This window comes from Euphorbia lathyris, chromosome 3 (assembly GCF_963576675.1).
Source record: "Euphorbia lathyris chromosome 3, ddEupLath1.1, whole genome shotgun sequence".
Taxonomy (NCBI): Eukaryota; Viridiplantae; Streptophyta; class Magnoliopsida; order Malpighiales; family Euphorbiaceae; genus Euphorbia; species Euphorbia lathyris.
This window is the reverse complement of record NC_088912.1, coordinates 103,681,336-103,697,580: the sequence shown is the minus strand read 5'-3', so window position 1 is coordinate 103,697,580 and position 16,245 is coordinate 103,681,336. Positions and strand designations below refer to the sequence as shown.

The 16,245-nt window shown below is 37.5% G+C and overlaps 1 protein-coding gene across 3 annotated transcripts; it reads left to right on the top strand.

The window, feature by feature from the left end:
* Positions 1–12,721: 12,721 nt before the first annotated feature.
* Positions 12,722–14,713, top strand: LOC136223144 (high mobility group B protein 7-like). 3 transcript variants are annotated; one of them, XM_066010998.1, is made up of 8 exons: positions 12,722–13,002; positions 13,166–13,248; positions 13,358–13,409; positions 13,573–13,665; positions 13,772–13,817; positions 13,931–13,975; positions 14,217–14,303; positions 14,402–14,713. In XM_066010998.1, the coding sequence occupies exons 1-8, from the start codon at positions 12,890–12,892 to the stop codon at positions 14,510–14,512; spliced, it is 630 nt and encodes a 209-aa protein (XP_065867070.1). In that variant the 5' UTR covers positions 12,722–12,889; the 3' UTR covers positions 14,513–14,713. The 3 variants fall into 3 exon arrangements, with proteins under 3 accessions (XP_065867070.1, XP_065867071.1, XP_065867069.1); XM_066010997.1 differs by having other exon boundaries at positions 12,723–13,002; positions 13,760–13,817; XM_066010999.1 differs by lacking the exon at positions 13,772–13,817.
* The last annotated feature ends 1,532 nt before the right edge of the window (positions 14,714–16,245 follow it).

Below are 16,245 nucleotides of genomic sequence, written 5' to 3'. Positions count from 1 at the left end.
GTAGATAGCATGAGTGGTACACCTGAAGAATCGTACATGTTGTTACCTGATTATTGTGAGACACTGAAATTTGTTAATCCAGGTACGGTGACACATATTGAAACGGAGGATGAAGATAATGATGAAGGCATTTTCATCATTATCAGTATCAGATTCACTGCCATCCTCTACATCAACATATCCGCCTTCATATGTACCCAATCCCTCATGTTCCTCCTTTTCCATACCTTCATCCTCTTGTTCCTCTTTCCCCTCTTCTTCCACCTCCTTCCCCTTTGCAACCTCTTGCCCTTTTTCCTCCTCTTGCACCTTTTCCAAATCGGCAAAGACATGGTCATAATTACAATGCAGACCATCCACATGGTTTACTAGATGATCATACCATGAGCTTTCTTTCTCGGTGTCTTCAGCTGTAAGTTTTGTGGCATTTGGTTTTACACCCGACTAAAAATACAATACAAATGTACAAATAAACAAACCAGTCAAATGTATAACACAATAGTGACACATGTAGGCACAATGCTTGGTCAACTTACTTAAAAAATGGTTAGGACTTTGGGCAATTGAGCGATAGCGGTCTTTTTCCATCGTAGCCATCGTGGGATGCGATTGCCTTTCTTCTCATACCATATCCGGGTGGCATCCCATACTTCCAACAACCAAGCCTGCAACAAAGGTCCAATTCATTATTTATGCCTATGACCAACATTTCTAGTATAAAGAATATACACACATCATACCTGAAATACGTATGCAAAACCATATAGGTTGTATGAGACACGGTTAATCCTTAAATTCTGCCTATAAGCGATCAATTGATCAATTCGGTCTTTTCCACTATCTATTCCATTAACAAGAGACCTGTAGGTCACATTCCAGCCACAAACACCCCACGGGAACTCGTTAAACAATCTTGGAAATTCAGCAAGTTCCAACACCCAACGAAGAACTTTTTTTTCCCGAGTGTTATCCAACACACAGCCAATGGCAAAATACAACATAGCAAATGAAACTGCATCCTGGTCATACTGATCCTTCCAAACAGTTTGCAGCATAATTGTTTCCACGTCTTTATAGGATGGTATAGGGATGCCTGGAAAAAACTTATTCCTAAATCTATATGGCTTCTTTATCCCACTGAACCTTTCCAGAAATGCTTCCATGTCCCCAAACCGTAACCCACTTAGGAGTCCAAACTCCCAATCCCCAAATCTTAACTCAACACCTCTAACTCTGAAGCAAAGCTCCCTGGGTTTGATGTCTTCACGTATGATCTCCCTTGTTAAAACGGTGTGGCATAGGACTCCTGCAAATACTGTATTGGTCATTTCCAAATACTGGCCGAAGCAACTCTTCCTAAAGAGATTTAGTTAGTCTGATGTTAACAACCCCTTTATCTGTTCTGCTGCTTTTAGGTTACACCTAACCGTGATGACGCTTTCCGTTCCAAATGCTTTTTTGTATTTATATGCAGGTTTCTTCTTGGCTTTCTTCTTCGACGGAGAGGCATGCTCATCTCTCTTCCTCTTGTCTACACGATCATGCTGAAAAATGTTGTAGACATATCATCAGGGAACATAAAATCAAGCTAGTTATAACGTGGACCTAGGATGAGCTAGGTCGATATGAATGTTCTATCGGCAATATAACGTCGATATGAATGCTCTATCGGCAATATAACGTCGATATGCATGTTCTATCGGCAATATACTGTCGATATGAATGTTCTATCGACAAACTGGTCGACGATATCAATGTTCTATCGGCAAACTGATCGACGATATTAATGTTATATCGGCAGTATATCGTCGTTATGGATGTTCTATCGGCCATTAGGCTGTCTATGAATATGTACTATCTACAATTAGGTTGCCGATGAACATACACATCGACGAATTTCAACCAAACCGAATGACTTCCTAACAACAGACGAACCCAGGAAAAACCCTAACACCAGAAGCAGTAAACGAAACGAACCGAAACGAAATGTTCCTTCTCAAACACAACAAATGTACGTGCAATAGAAGAGAGAAACGCAAATGTAAAGTCAAGTTATTTACCCTCTTTTTCGTTCTTCCTTCTGAGTTCGATTCGTTGTCTGAGCTTTGTGTTCTCGCCATGTCAACTCCAAGTAACAGAGATTCGCCGGATGAAATGTACAGAATCGGCCAATGAATCGCCGGAAAGTTAGAGAGATGAATAAAGGGGTGTTAGGTTAGAGTTATGGAAGTTCGAATATTGAAGAGCGGGAGCGGACTGTTAGAGATGAGGGTAAGGTTGGAAATTAGTTAATGAAATGTGTTAGTTTTGGTGAGATTTTGAAAGTGTGTTAGAAATGAAAACTAACCCCCAAAAAGGTGCTAGTTTTGTAATTGTCCCTTATTATTTTTTGGGTAATTAATTTATTAGTCCCTATATTTTGACAAAACACACTGTTTTAGTCCCTGTATTTTCAAAAACACATGATAAAGTCTCTAACCTTTTTCTCGATGTGCTGTTTAGTCTCTAACGTTTTTCTCGGTGAACTGTTTAGTCCAATATTTTCAGAACCGGACCGGACATCGAACCGGATTTATATTTGGGTCAGGGGTCACTTGGTTCAACCAAATGACTCGGAATGGTCGAACCGGATGACGTAATAAATAATAAAATAATAAAATAATATTTATTAATTATATATATATATATATATTAATTATATAAAAATACTCTAAAAACCTTAGCAAAAAAAATTCAATATCTAATGTATGCATACTTCGACAACAGTAGGAGCACCAAAAATTTACTTCAACAACACAAAAGCACCATCAACAAAAAAAAAATTTCATGTAATATGCTGCACTTCAACAACATTAGTTTTTGTCTTTTTTTTTTCATATGGTTTGTTTCTTTGGAATTGGAAGAGTTTATTACGTTTAATTAGTTTTTGTCTTTTTTTTTCATATATAATTAAAAAACCGGAGTCAATCCGGTTCCCGGTCCGACCGTCGGTTCCCGGGTTGACACCGGTTTTACACGGGCTGTTGTAATTTCATAAACCCACATCCATCCAACCCGGACAGCAATCTGGTTCCCGGTCCGATTGGTTCGACCGGCCGGTCCGGTTCTGAAAATATTGGTTTAGTCCCTGCCGTTAGACTCTCATGAAGATTTTGTTAGTCAATTTGGATTTGCGTTCTTCTTTTCATTTCCTTTAAACTCTAATGCATTTGAAATCAACTTTGAGTGTTCTTCTTCTTGATTTTCTTCTTAATCGTTCAAATTCGTAAGCATTGAGTCTTTTCTTTTTCTTGTTCTCCATACAAATAGCTTCTTCTTCTAAATTGAATTTCCTCTTCTAAAGCTTGAAGGTAAATAGTAAAGGGTAATTTAGTCATTTCTGAAATCATAAACAGTAAAAAATCTAACAAACAGACGAAAGGACTAAACAGTTCACTGAGAAAAATGTTAGGGACCTTACCATGTGTTTTTTAAAATACAGTGACTAAACAGTGTGTTTTGTCAAAGTATAAGAACTAATAAATTAATTACCCTTATTTTTTAAAAAATTGACGCACAATCCGTTTATGTGTATGTTACTTTTTTTTTAAATGGATAAATTACATATGTGGTGTACAATCTTTATTCATTTTTATACTTTGGTATACAACCTTCAATTTTATAAATTAAAGTGTGCAACCTTTTGGTGACCTTCAATTTTATACATGCGTGAATTTTACTTTTACGCTGGGCGACTAGGAAAATTCATTAGCGACCGAAACAGTCGCAATTTAGCGACCAAATTTGATCTGGTAGCTAAACTCAGTAGCTAATTAGTTGTTTTCTTGTAGTGCATACCACTAGTACTTCCGACTAAACGAGTTTCTTGAACGATCCGGTTTCGAAGGAGCCACCATCATCAATATCGAACACGCTCAACCTCTTCATCGTGGGTTTCGTTTCTTCCATTCTAACAAAATAAGAAACCATAGAATTGCGAAATTAGGGATTTGATTGAGTAAAATGGCACCATTTCATATCTTAAGAGTAAATATGGAATTTCCTAAAAATGTTACGAGCAAATTGACATCTTATTCCAAAAAAAGAAATTGGTGTAAAGTGAATTTTAGAAGAAAAACACGCGCATACACGAGAGGTCTCAATATTTCAACTCTGTTTTGGATGATATACGAGTTATGGGGTAAAAGTAAATTCGAGAATTATTTAATCTAGTGAGATACTTTTATTAAGAGATAAGGTATTAAAATAGGCCTCATGTTTTTGAAGAGTATCAATTTAGATGTAGGCTTAACGTTTACAAAAAAAAAATATCAATTTAAGCATCGATAGCAAAATGTGACACGTTATTTATATTACTTCATTAAGTTCTGACCCGCTCAGTCATCCCATACTCACCTCTCATGAATTGCAATTGGATATGTATATTTTATAATTGGTCCGACCCGATTCGTTCAAGCTCGTATATAGAAAATGATAAGTTTGGAGCCTGAGCCCAACCCAGACATATCCGAACCCGTTCAAGTGCACACATAAAATGAACTTAGTTTGAAATTTATTTCAAAAGTCGGAGTGCAATCCGATCTCTTAGGACCCGTTCAAATCTACACCTATAATGAATTAGCTTAAGATTTGTCTAAAAGCCTAAGTTCAATCCGACCTTTATCTGTTTTTTTTTATATTATATAGATTTTATATATGATTTTATTATCTTTATTTAATTTTTATTACTTTATTAAATATTTTTTAGTTATATAAATTTGGGAAAAGTACGAAAAAAATGCTTGTAGTTTACCCAATTTGTAAATAAAGGCATGTGGTTTAAAAGTTTACAAATAAAGGTCGGTGGTATGTTTTATTTACAAAACAAAGTATTACAATTACACATTTAAGTCCTGATTACAACCAAATACGTTTTTATCTTAAAAAAAAATTATTCTTACATATCAGCTAAACACAACCCCGCAAAAAACAACTTTCTAAATCGAAACAATAAATAATATGGTGAAATTTTACGTTTTTTACTAATCTGACAGTTTATGAACTAAATTGATATTTAAGTTCATTTTACACTGTTGCAATTTGATTTTGTGTTCTGTATTTTATCAATATATAAATGTAATTGAAAAAAAATTAAAAAAATGCTTTTATTGTTATCAATTACTTAAAAGTTTAAGTTTAAATACTTTGTTTTGTAAAAAAAATATACCACATACCTCTATTTGCAAACTTTTAAACCACGGACCTCTATTTACAAACAAGGCAAACCACGAGCATTTTTTTCGTACTTTGCCCTTTTATTATTTTTGAAATTTATTGAATTAATTCACTAACTTTTTAATGTTTTATATTTTTTTGTTGTTGTTATTTATACTTTTATTAATTTTTTAAATATAATATACATTTTTTTTGGTAAACTACGAGGGGCTACGCCCCAGAACACAAACAAAAAAGAAAAACTAACACGGGACAAGACGATCAAAACTGACACCTTGAGTGTCATCGCGCAGAATATCCTGGATGCCTGCAGGAGGCGCATCAAACTCATGACGGCCCAATAAGAGAGTCCATGCGAAATTCGCTAACCAGTCTGCAGCTTTATTAACTTCCCTGTAACAATGAGCAAAACGAACATCCCAATCATTCTCCTTAAATCTTCTACATCTCCGAATCAACCAGTCGAAAGAATGCGGCATTAAAGTCTCGGCATTCATTAAACCCACAACCACTTCCGAATCAAGCTCAACTAACACCTTTCTATACCCCTTACTCCAACATAACTCCAGCCCAATAAAACAGCCCCAAATCTTTGCTAAGAGAGCGGAGCAAATCCCCAAATTCACTGCAAAACCCCCCCTCCAATCACCATTGTTGTCCCGCAGCAAACCACCAGCAGAAGCATGACCAGTAGACCCTTTACACGACCCATCCGTGTTGAGTTTAATCCACAGAAGCTCCGGCGGACTCCAAGCGATAGAAATGAGCTGCTTACTAGTATGCAAACCATCTCCAAGAACATCAAAAGCCTTAACATAATCTCTGGCTTGAGCTAGAATAGAAATTAAATCACACCTGAAACTCACCTCGCCTTCAAAGACCAAATTATTGCGAAACCTCCATAAACTCCAAACTACCGCCGCAAAAACAGTCCGCCGCGGAAGCTCGGACAGCAACTGATCCTACGCAAGGTTAACGACCAGCCACTGTTGAAGGTCAGCAGTGAAAAAACTTCTTCGTTGATCCGTAGGAATCACGCCCAACCAGATCTGCCTCGCCCGACTGCAATCACGAAGCGCATGAAGCTCCGTCTCACTAATACCGCAAACCGAACACCCATCAGAAACAACAATATGTCTTCTTTTTCTATTAGCATTACACATAATTCCACCATTAGCAAGAATCCAGAAGAAAGCTCGAATACGTTCCGGCACCTTCAAAGCCCAAATTAAATTCCACACAGCATTGGGCGGAGTCAAACCGCGAGCTTGCTGAAGATGGTACCCCGAAGCAACCGTATAACGACCCGATTTGGAATGCATCCACAAAAAATTATCCACGCCCATCTCCTCACCACAAATACCAAACGCAGCAATTCGTAACACCCAATTTTGGGGCAGCTTATCAGACAGCTCATCCCAACGCCAACCACCATCATCATTATAATAAGAATACACACTTCTAGTATTATCCATCACAGAAACCGTTCCGATAGCATAATTGATAAGGGGGCTATCACTACACCACCTATCTAACAAAAAAAGAGTGGACTTGCCATCATTAATAGACTTACCAATGCCCTTATTAATCACAAACACCGCTTTAACTAAACTCTTCCAGAAATAAGAATCAACATTCCTATAAGAGAGAGTGTCGAGAGCACATTGAAACAAATTATACTTAGCACCAACAACCTCCATCCACAAAGCAGGAACTTCCGTCATCATCCTCCAGAATAACTTCGCAAGCATTGCGAAATTGAAATCTCGCGTTTTTCGAATTCCCAAACCCCCATCCACTTTTGGGCAGCAGATAGTCTCCCATTTAACAAGGTGCATCTTCCTCTTCTCATCCGTAGAACCCCAAAGAAACCGCCTATTCAGCATATCTAACTTATTACAAATACCCATCGGCAACAACGTGGTTTGCATAGCATAAGTCGGGACAGCCGACATGACTGACTTGAAGGAGTAACTCGCCCCGCAAAAGAGAGCTGTTTAGCTTTCCAGCCCGACAATCGAGCATTTACCTTGTCCAGAATGAAATTATACGCGGCTTTCGTGACTCGTTTATGCACAACAGGCATTCCGAGATACATACCTAGATCCTCAGTGGCCGTGAAACCCAACTCCGCACAAGCAGCCCCACGAACTTCAGGATCCGTATTAGGAGAGAAAAAAATCCGAGATTTCGCCACACTAACTCTTTGGCCAGAAGAAGAACAAAAAGAATTCAAAACACTATCAATAACATTAGCTTGTGCTTCACTAGCTTCTGTAAACAACAAAATATCATCCGCAAAAAACATATGCGAGATAGGAGGGCCATTACTCGTAGGCTTAATAGGCTTCCACTGGTTCTCCATGATCGAGTCAAAAATAAGATGACTGAGACGCTCAAGGCACAAGACAAACAAGTACGGGCTCAGAGGATCCCCCTGGCGTAACCCTCTAGTCGGGGTGAAATCAGGAAGCCTCTCACCATTCCACAAAACACTCATAGCCGAAACCGCAACACACTGCAGAATAATATCAACAAACTTTGCTTCTAAACCGAGAACCAACAAAGTTTGACGAACAAAACACCAACTAACCCGATCATAAGCTTTCTCCAAATCTAGCTTTAGGGCCATGTAGCCCTCAGCTCCAGTTTTCTTCCGCATAGAGTGCACAATTTCCTGAAGAAGAATAACATTATCTGAAATCTGTCTCCCTAGGACGAAACTACTTTGAGTTGGACCAATAACTTTCCGCAGAAAAGGCTTCAAACGATTCACAATACACTTCGTAATCACCTTATAGCTCACATTACATAAGCTAATGGGGCGGAACTGAGAAAGACTCTCCGGGCTTTTAATCTTTGGAATCAAAGTAATAAGTGTCTCGGTTAAAGAAGGATCAATAGCACCCTCATTCAAGGCAGCCAACGCTAAAGAACCCAGCTGCACACCAACCCGACTCCATAACTTCTGATAAAAAATAGCTTGGTACCCATCCGGCCCCGGAGCCTTAAGGCCATTCATTTCAAAAAGAGCTTTTCGAATATCACACAAATTATACACCCCATGAAACCGAGACAGCTCCACATGATCCAACGCTGGAAAGGAATGACTAGACCGAAGCTCCGGCCGAGAGTGATCTTCCTCTGTATAATGAGTCAAAAAGAAATCTGTCACCATAAGTTTCAGGTTTACATCATCCCAACACCATACTCCATTCGCATCTCTCAGCCCATCTACTCTATTTCTCCTCCGCTGCACAATCGTAGAGGTATGGAAAAAATTAGTATTTCTATCGCCGTGACAAATCCAAATAACACGAGATTTCTGCATCCAAAAAATCTCTTCTTGTAATAATAACTCATTAATCTCATTAAGAAGAGTTTCCTCAAGATTCAAAAGAGCATCTGAAACCCGAAAGCTTAAATGCCTTTGAACCCCTTGTAACCGCTGCAAAAGGCACTTCTTGCGATAAAAAATATTCCCAAAAACTCTAACATTCCAATTCTGAAGCAAAGGAGTAAAACGATCCAGCTCCCCAATCATTGCACTCAACCCATTCCAATTTTGATCAAAAAAGTTCAAGAAATTGTTATGAGTAAGCCAAGCAGCCTGGAATCTAAAAGGTCTAGTAGGCCGAGCAGCCTCAACCATCTTGAAGTCGACCATAATAGGAACATGATCAAACCCATTACGAGGGAGGTGACGGACAGCAGCCTCGGCAAACAGCGTGCGCCAGCTAGCATTGCATAAAGCACGATCCAGACGACAAGCAACTCTCGTACGAACAGTTTTCCCTCTGAACCACGTAAACGGCGGACCCGTATAACCCATATCAATAAGATTCATGTCATTAATCCAATTGGAGAAAACACCACATCTATCAAAGGACCCAGGCACACCCCCCATCTTCTCACTAGCCGACGAAATACAATTAAAGTCTCCCATAATCAGCCACGGATTCAAAATAGAAGACTGCAATGCAAGCATCTCAGAGAAAAACAGACGCTTATTCAGATTCTGAGGACGGACATAAACAAAAGAAACTTCAAAAGGAGAGCCCATATAGTTCCCATCAGTCATACACCCCTCCACGTGAAGAAATTGTTTATTCTTAATTTTGATAGTAATGTTAATACGTTCCCGATGCCAGAACATCCATATACCACCACTAAAACCTTCAGTTTCAACTACTTCCACATCAGAAAAATTTAATTTGCGACACAAATTAACAGCATAAGAACCAGCCCTACGGGGCTCAACTAACACAAGGATCATAGGATCACTAGACAAAACCATGTGATTCAGTGCTCTAAAGAAAGCACGACCTCCAGCTCCAAACGCGTTCCAAGTAATAATCTTCATCATCATAAAATGAAAGAAGAACACACACACAACCAAAAACACACATTAAGCAGAATGAGCAGCAACCTGCTCAACACCACTTCCAACTCCATCAATTAACATATTAGAACCAGCAACATTAGCTACTGTGCCATTAGGATCAGTTCTAGAACGTTTACCTCTGATATTGCCATCACTTTTGGTGCTTGTTTCCCTTGTCTTATACGGATCATTCGAATTTCCAGGCGGATTCAGACGCTTCCGCCTCTAGGGAAGAAAAACGATTAGAGTTCGAGACATCCTTAAACGGCTGCCTCTGATAGTCCCCGCGATCCCCACGGCCACGGTTACCTCTACCTCCTCTTCCCCTAACTTGTATGAAACGAGAAGACTCCCAATTATTCTCCTTGTCCTGGTTAAGTGAACTCCAAGGTGCCCCCATATCTCCACCTGTAGCTCCTGAGTTATTCACATTCCCTCCTCCAACAAAATTATTATTTTGTTGGTCAAATTTTGGCTCAAACACTTGGACATTTTTCCTTCTCGGTGGAGCTTTCCGACGAGGCACGATCATCCACGGACCATAATCTGGCGCCTCAACCTCTTCCACGTCAGGCATAGCAGCAGCATTCACAATCGCTGCATTGTCATCATTGTTCATATTCACATCAGCCTGCGTTACTGGTTGAGGGACCGGATTGGCTGTCCAAGTATTCACACAAGCACCCTTCTCATGTCCATAACATCCACACCGAGTGCACGCTATATGTAACCCTTCATACTCCACTTTAAACATCTCATCATCAATCCAAAACTGAGCTACGAGAGGGGCCGTAAGATCGACTTCAACACATACTCGAGCAAACCTTCCTCGCACAGCTGATAAGGTATTCTTATCCACACGAATAGCCTTCCCAATATGATTACCTATTGAGAGCAAGATGTCCTCATTATAATAGAACACAGGTAAAGAAGGAAAACGAACCCAAACAAGGGTTGAATTAACAGTTGCATCCGAAGCCACAAAGTCCGGCGCCTAGGTCCGAACAGTCAAATAATGCCCTTGTACCATCCATGGTCCATTCTTCATCACAAAATCCCTATCCTCAGGAAGACCAAATTGAGCTAAATGGTAACCATGCCCCAAATCTGTCAAAGCAAATTCCCCCACCGGTTTCCACATCTCTAGAGCCTTCGTATTCAAAGTAATATAACCCACGTTCCTTCCAAGGATCTTAACAATCAAAGCATCTCTCCATGGTTGTTGAAGCTTTTGAATCAATTCCGGCGCAAAGGAGAATCGGGGTTTCAGTCTATTGTCATCAATTAATTGCACTTTCATAAGCCCTAACGCTTGCAGATCCTGTGGAATTCTCTCTTCCTCAATCGGAGGGCGGTCAGCCACCGTATCGACGAACGAGCGATCAAAATTATGGCTCTCATGTCCACCCCAATCCTTCGGATCAGGCCGACGAGCAGACGGCGACGGTGGGAGCGAGGGGGGACGAGACATCTTCCTTAATATTATTATAAATATAATATACATTAGTTCTACGGAAGGTTGAATTTGGATTTTTTTTTTACCTTAGTCAAACCTGATCTAACTCGATGTAAATATAGTATAGATTAGACTAATCTTAAATAATACAATTTAGTGTAAAGCATGGGCAAGACATCTCAAGCCTTGATAAGGCTACAAAGAGGATTAGGCAGCGAGTGATGAATGAGACATATCAACATACGCTAATTGTGAAGTCTGAGTTGACATAAGAAACACTATAAGGGGATAGAGATACTCTAACGTACGATCTCCGCCAACCTATGAGCTAGTTGTCGGTACTGATTTAAATGATCCACCCTAGTCCACTAGAGACAAGGAGAGTCAGACATTCGGTCTTCATGAAGGGAGACAAATGTCTCCATGTGAACATTTTGGGCTCCAGAATTAGCTCATAATACGTGTACTTTATAATGTGATGTTTCCAGTTAGGTTTCACTGAGCCCCACAAACAATATGAGTTTGTAATTGTTCAAAATCAAACCCAACCGAAATAACCGAAATTATTAAAGTAATCAATACCAAAACTGGATTGAAGAACATATAAAACCAAAATATAACCGAACCAAAATATTCGGATCGATTCAATTTTAAACCAAACAAATCGAATTAATTAAAAAATAAAAAATAAAAATTATTATGTTTCCTTATTAAATTTATCTCAACAACCATTTTTTTTTAAAAACTTTCAAACTATATTTAAATGGACTTATATTATCTTAACAATATTAAAAAAAACTAAACGTGTAACATCTAATATATGTGTGTATATATAAGATAATGTAGAATATGTGTTATTCGGTGCGATTCGTTTTTTTTTTTTACTTTTTTTATCAAACCCAATAGAACCGAATACCGAAATGCACCTAAAACTAAAACCGATATCAAACCGAAATATAAAAAAAACTGAATCGAAAAACCGAATTCGATCAGTTCAGTTCAGTATGTGGTCTAAACCGGACTGATGCACATCCCTAATTAGGGGAGCACATTGTCGGTTAACCAGTCCATTGATAAAAAAACCATTAACTAGTCCATTTAATTCGGTTAATCATATTTTGGTCGGTTAACCATTAGTGACTTTCATAGAAAAAATCACTTTAAAATAAATATATAATTATTTAAATATTAAATAAAAATATTGAAATTCAAATTTAATTAACAAAAACACCAAAATAAATAAAATTTATGTTATTCTAATACATTTAACTTAAAAATTAAATATAAATATGTATATTTATATTTATATTGATAATTAAAGTTCTACATATATTTATACTAGTTTTAAATATATGAATATATAATCGGTTGATTTTTCAGTTTCAGTTAACCATCAACTTTTTGAATAGAAAATCGTAATCTAGTCCATCAATTTCAGTTAACTTATTTTTTTAGTTTGATTTTGGTTTCGGAAATCGGTTTTCCGGTTAGTTCGGTGAAGCCCTAAACAGATCTACTTATCATTATCATTGGAGTGAAGTAAGAAGCCCAAGTTCACGAAGTAGATCGAAAAGCCCATGAAAGGATAAGCCATGGGCCCATAAAGCCCAATATTAAGCCCAAGTTTTTTCTGCAAATTGATTCCCCCTCCTAAATCAAAACACATGGCGGGCTTTCAAGTTTCGGTGGCGCCAAAATCAACGAAATTCCACTACCAATTTTTCCCTCTTTAATTCCTTCTTTTTATACCATTTCCTAAATTCTCTCAATCCATACCTCCATTATCTTCTTCACCACTCTCTTCTCTCTTTCCTCTCAATTACCAGACGCTTCAAATGGCTCGGAAAAGAGTTGAGGCTGAATCTGAGGCCACCGCTCCTGCTGAAACTCCGACTACCACTACTAAAATCTTGGTTCGTTCCAAAGATGGCAGTGCTTTTGCTCGATGGTACTTTTCCCCCTTTCGATTTGCTTTTTTCTTGATATTTGCATGCATAGGGTTTCAGATCTTTCTGTAATTCACCGTGTATGCGATAGATCTCGATTAATCATGTCATTTCCGTGGTTGAGTTTCTCTAATTTATCTAACGAGTTTGAATTTTGAAAATCAGTGAAGAGTGTAAAAAGAATGTCCCCGTTGCTCTCATTAACATGCATAGCTGTAGCCTTGATGCTAGAATCAAGATGAACTTGGGTGAGTTCTTTCACTTTCCTGTTTTAGTAGTTAGGAACAAAAATTAGATGATGTTTCTAACATATATAGTGCCTATTTGACTGAATTCAATCATTTTTTCTTTGTTTAGAGGCTCAAGTGGTGGAAACGGCGACTGAGGTTAAGAAGAAATCGGCTGAAAGGTGTGTATTGCTGTTTTCTTCTCGTAATTTTCAGATTTTCCTTCCGTAACGAGAGTTAGGGTTTCGAGTTTTTAGTAATGTGATCCTGTTGAGAGTTAGGGTTTCGAGTTTTTAGTAATCTGAGCTGTTGTTTTCTCTCTCATGGATTTGTAATTTTGTACAGGAAAAAGCCAACCTCAACAGCACCAAAGTCAAAGAGAGCTAAAAAGGACCCAAGCAAGCCCAAGCGACCTCCTACTGCATTCTTTATCTTCATGTAATTTTTTGTTAAATCCTTTGTTTCATACATACTATGTGTACTTATTTGTTTTATTTTGCTTTGAATTTAGCATTTTCTTGTAATTAATTAGGGATGACTTTAGGAAAACCTTCAAGGAAGCTAATCCAGGCTCTAAGGATGTGAAAAGGGTAAAGAAATGCTAGAATTTGAGTCTATTAATAGCATTGTTATGTTCTTCCTTCATGAGTCTATTTCACTGTCTCTGGCTTGATTTCAATACAATGTTTTGAATTGGGTTTAGGTTGCAAAGGAAGCAGGCGAAAAGTGGAAATCTATGTCTGATGACGTGAGTTCAGTTTATCCTTGTTGTTACTAACTTTTGACTTTGAAGCTATGTTGCATGGAAATGGACACCAGGAAGCTTTATTTCTAAAAAAATTAGTTAAATGGAAATGGAAAAGAAATGGAAATGGGCACGAAATGTGGGAACACTTCAGAAGAATAGTTTGCTTAGTTTCCGTGCAACATAGCTTTGAAGCTACTCAATGATACCAAGTATTCTGATTGGACCCTTCTGTCTTTTTCAGGAGAAGAAGCAATACCATGATAAAGCTGCTGAGCTTAAGGCTGAGTATAACAAAGGTTTGGAAACAAACAATGCTGAAAACGAAGATGTGAGATTCTGTTTACACAATAATCGTTGAGGTTTCCAATTTGTTAGATTGGTTTCCTGAATTGTGATTTAATGGTGTTTTTCTTTATGATTGTTTAGGATGAAGGAGGTTCCGGGAAAGATGATGCTGGTGCTGATGCTGACAATGAAGCAGAAGAAGTGAAAGACGCTGCTGACAAAGAATTAGAAGACTCTACTGACGAAGAGTAGGCTGTTCCTTTCAAATGAATGCTTAAATGAATGTAAATTTTAGGATTTCTTATTATCAATCTATAATGTTTGGAGCAATCTAATTTTTGAAATTTTCAGCAGAGCCTAGTAGTAATCATTTGGCCTAGTTTTGTTTTCCAGTTCTTGCTGAAGTTGTAATTGTTTGCTCTAAGAAGTTAACATTATTGAGCTCGTTGAATATATCACCGTCCTTTGAATTTTGCACAAAAAATCTACTGATGTTTTTGAATTTGTTTAAATTGATGTATCAGCTTCTTGAATTTGATTAAACTGATACGTTTCCATGTAGCAATAGGGGGTCGATCATGTTACTTTTAAGTAAATTTAGGGGCTAATGAGATATATCTATAGTTTAGCGGGTGAATTAGTTTTCGGGTCAAGTTTTGGGGTCCTTTGATGTACAGTCTTATTGAGCAACAGATACTTTGACATAGGTGTGGCTGAGTTTGTTGGATCTGCAGTCATCCTATATGAAGATTTGAATGTTGGATCAGTTTGTTTAGATTTTTTGGGGCTAATGAGATATCTCCATAGTTTCGGGTGAATCGATTTTTCCGGTCAAGTTTTGGGATCCTTTGATGTATTCAGTATTCAGTCTTATTGAGCTAAAGAAACTTTGACATAGGTGTGGCTGGGTTTATTTGATCTGCAGTCATTCTATATGAAGATTTGAATGTTGGATCAGTTTATTTAGATCCCATAGTATTGAGTTTGGAGTATATTTAAAAATCTCTAGAATTGTATCTACTAAAGTCAACAGTACAATTTGGTCTAGTTTTAGAAATTGTTTCTGGAATTTTTTTTTAGGTATTTGGTTCGGTTTTAGAATCTCTAATGTATTTACTTAGTAATATTAGGAATTTGAAAATCTTCAGAATTGCATATAATTAAGTGAACGTTACAATTTAGTTTGTTTCTAAAGAAAAAGTTAACGGTTTAATCAAATTTTGATTTTTTTTATTCGGCTATTTAGTTATTTAGTTCGGTTTAAGAATCTAGATTCATGTTCCAAATGCCTGCTATGTGTTTTGTCACGTAGCTATAAAAATAGGCCTAATACATTTGATTTCCCTCAAAAGTTTTGTCATCTACTATAAAAATAGGCCTAATACTTTTTGATTTGCCCGAAAACTTTGCCTGAAAACTTTAGCTATTTCTGGGAGTTTTCAAAAATTTCAAAAAAACTCTATTTTTATCTAATTCTATTCAATGACCTCATATTTGTATAAGAATAAAGCTTATTGAATATAATTAGACAAGCATGATACCAAATATTAGGAGCAAGTATTATAGAGGGAACATATATATCAAGTCATAAAAATAAGATACATCTAACGTATTAGTTTTTTTTTTTTTTGATAAAATGCCACGTATCATTTCATTAATTTAATAATACAAATACATCACGAAAGAAAGAGGAATAAAACCTTCATCCCATACAGGTAAAAAACCCACAAAGGGAAGAAAAGACTACGAAGAGCAATACATAGACTACGAAGAGCAATAAAAGACTACAAAGAGCATTAAAAACTAGAAAAGATACAAATACAACAAACATAGAAGTCATATCCTTCTCGTAGGTCGAATCCCGTTGAAAAACCGTTGTAATCCATACTCCATCCTTTAGGCTCTTCCGGACGTTCGGATCTGAGTCCTTTCTGTTTGTACATCCACGCAGATCTATAGATCTACGGACAAGATAAACCTTTTCC